Source organism: Cebus imitator, unplaced genomic scaffold, assembly GCF_001604975.1.
Source record: "Cebus imitator isolate Cc_AM_T3 unplaced genomic scaffold, Cebus_imitator-1.0 Scaffold91, whole genome shotgun sequence".
Lineage (NCBI taxonomy): Eukaryota > Metazoa > Chordata > Mammalia > Primates > Cebidae > Cebus > Cebus imitator.
This window is the reverse complement of record NW_016107406.1, coordinates 2,561,823-2,563,058: the sequence shown is the minus strand read 5'-3', so window position 1 is coordinate 2,563,058 and position 1,236 is coordinate 2,561,823. Positions and strand designations below refer to the sequence as shown.

At 52.1% G+C, this 1,236-nt stretch overlaps 1 protein-coding gene across 4 annotated transcripts in view; it reads right to left on the bottom strand.

The window, feature by feature from the left end:
• The window catches only part of SLC11A1 (solute carrier family 11 member 1), a 17,359-nt gene that overhangs the window by 4,882 nt on the left and 11,241 nt on the right, over positions 1 to 1,236 (bottom strand). For all 4 annotated transcript variants that reach the window (XM_017535129.2, XM_037740817.1, XM_017535131.2 and 1 more), the window contains one exon: positions 988 to 1,146. In XM_017535129.2, coding sequence (XP_017390618.1) covers positions 988 to 1,146 — 159 coding nt within the window. The remainder of the gene's footprint in view (positions 1 to 987; positions 1,147 to 1,236) is intronic.

Sequence of the window (1,236 nt, the reverse complement as noted above, 5' to 3'; positions counted from 1 at the left end):
TTTGAGATGGAGTTTCGCTCTTGTTGCCCAGGCTGGAGTGCAGTGGTGCGATCTCAGCTCACTGCAACCTCCGCCTCCCAGGATCAAGCAATTCTCCTGCCTCAGCCTCCCGAATAGCTGGGATTATAGGCACGCAACACCGCACCCAGCTAATTTTTGTATTTTTAGTAGATATGGGGTTTTACCATGTTGGCCAGGCTGGTCTTGAACTCCTGACCTCAAGTGATCCACCCACCTCTGCCTCCGAAAGTGCTGGGATTACAAGTGTGAACCACTGCGCCCGGCCTCTTTCCTTTCCTTTCTTTCTTTAAATGTGAACCACCGCACCCAGCCTCTTTTCTCTCCCTCCCTCCCTCCCTCCCTTCCTTCCTTCCCTCCTTCCTTCCTTTCTTCTTTTTTGATGCAGTCTTGTTCTGTCGCCAGGCTGGAGTGCAGTGGCGCCATCTCGGTTCACTGCAACCTCTGCCTCCCAAGTTCAAGCAATTCTCCTGCTCAGCCTCCTGAGTATCTGGGACTACAGGAACGCACCACCACTCCTGGCTGAATTTTTGTATTTTAGTATAGATGGGATTTCACCATGTTGGCCAGGATGGTCTCGATCTCCTGACTTCGTGATCCGCCTGCCTCAGTCTCCCAACGTGCTGGGATTACAGGCATGAGCCACCAAGCCTGACCCACCCCCTTTATTTCTTCCCACTCTGCACTTCCCTCTGGTATTCATTCCTGTCTGCTCATCTCCCTCCCTATTTAAGCTGCAAGAGAGCAGGGTCTTTGTAGCATTGACTGCTGTATCTCCAGGGTCTAAGATGCACTTGGTACATAACAAATGCTCAATAATTATTGGCTGAATGAATGATATCTACCGACAGGGAAGATGATCAGGGCAGAGACTCAGAAGGGCTCAGCTGTATTGCCTAGGGTCCTCGGCAAGGCTTACAGGACATGAGTATGGGTGTGGCCTCAGGGGCAGGGAAAAGTTTGTCTCACCGCAGCCTGGTTGGTTTGCTGGTAGAAGGCCTGCCCAAAGACAGCCATGACAAAGAGGTTGATGAGAAAGGAGACAGAGAGGGCGGCGGTGGCCTCAATCAGGAAGTACATGTTGGCTTCTCGGATGTCCACTCGGCGGGCCCGGTCTATCTCTCGAGACTATGAAGGTCAAAGGGGGAGGGAAGGGCCAAGGTCCCTCAGAGCCGCCACAGTGTCCCCACCCTCACATTTCTTTCTTTCTTTTTTTTT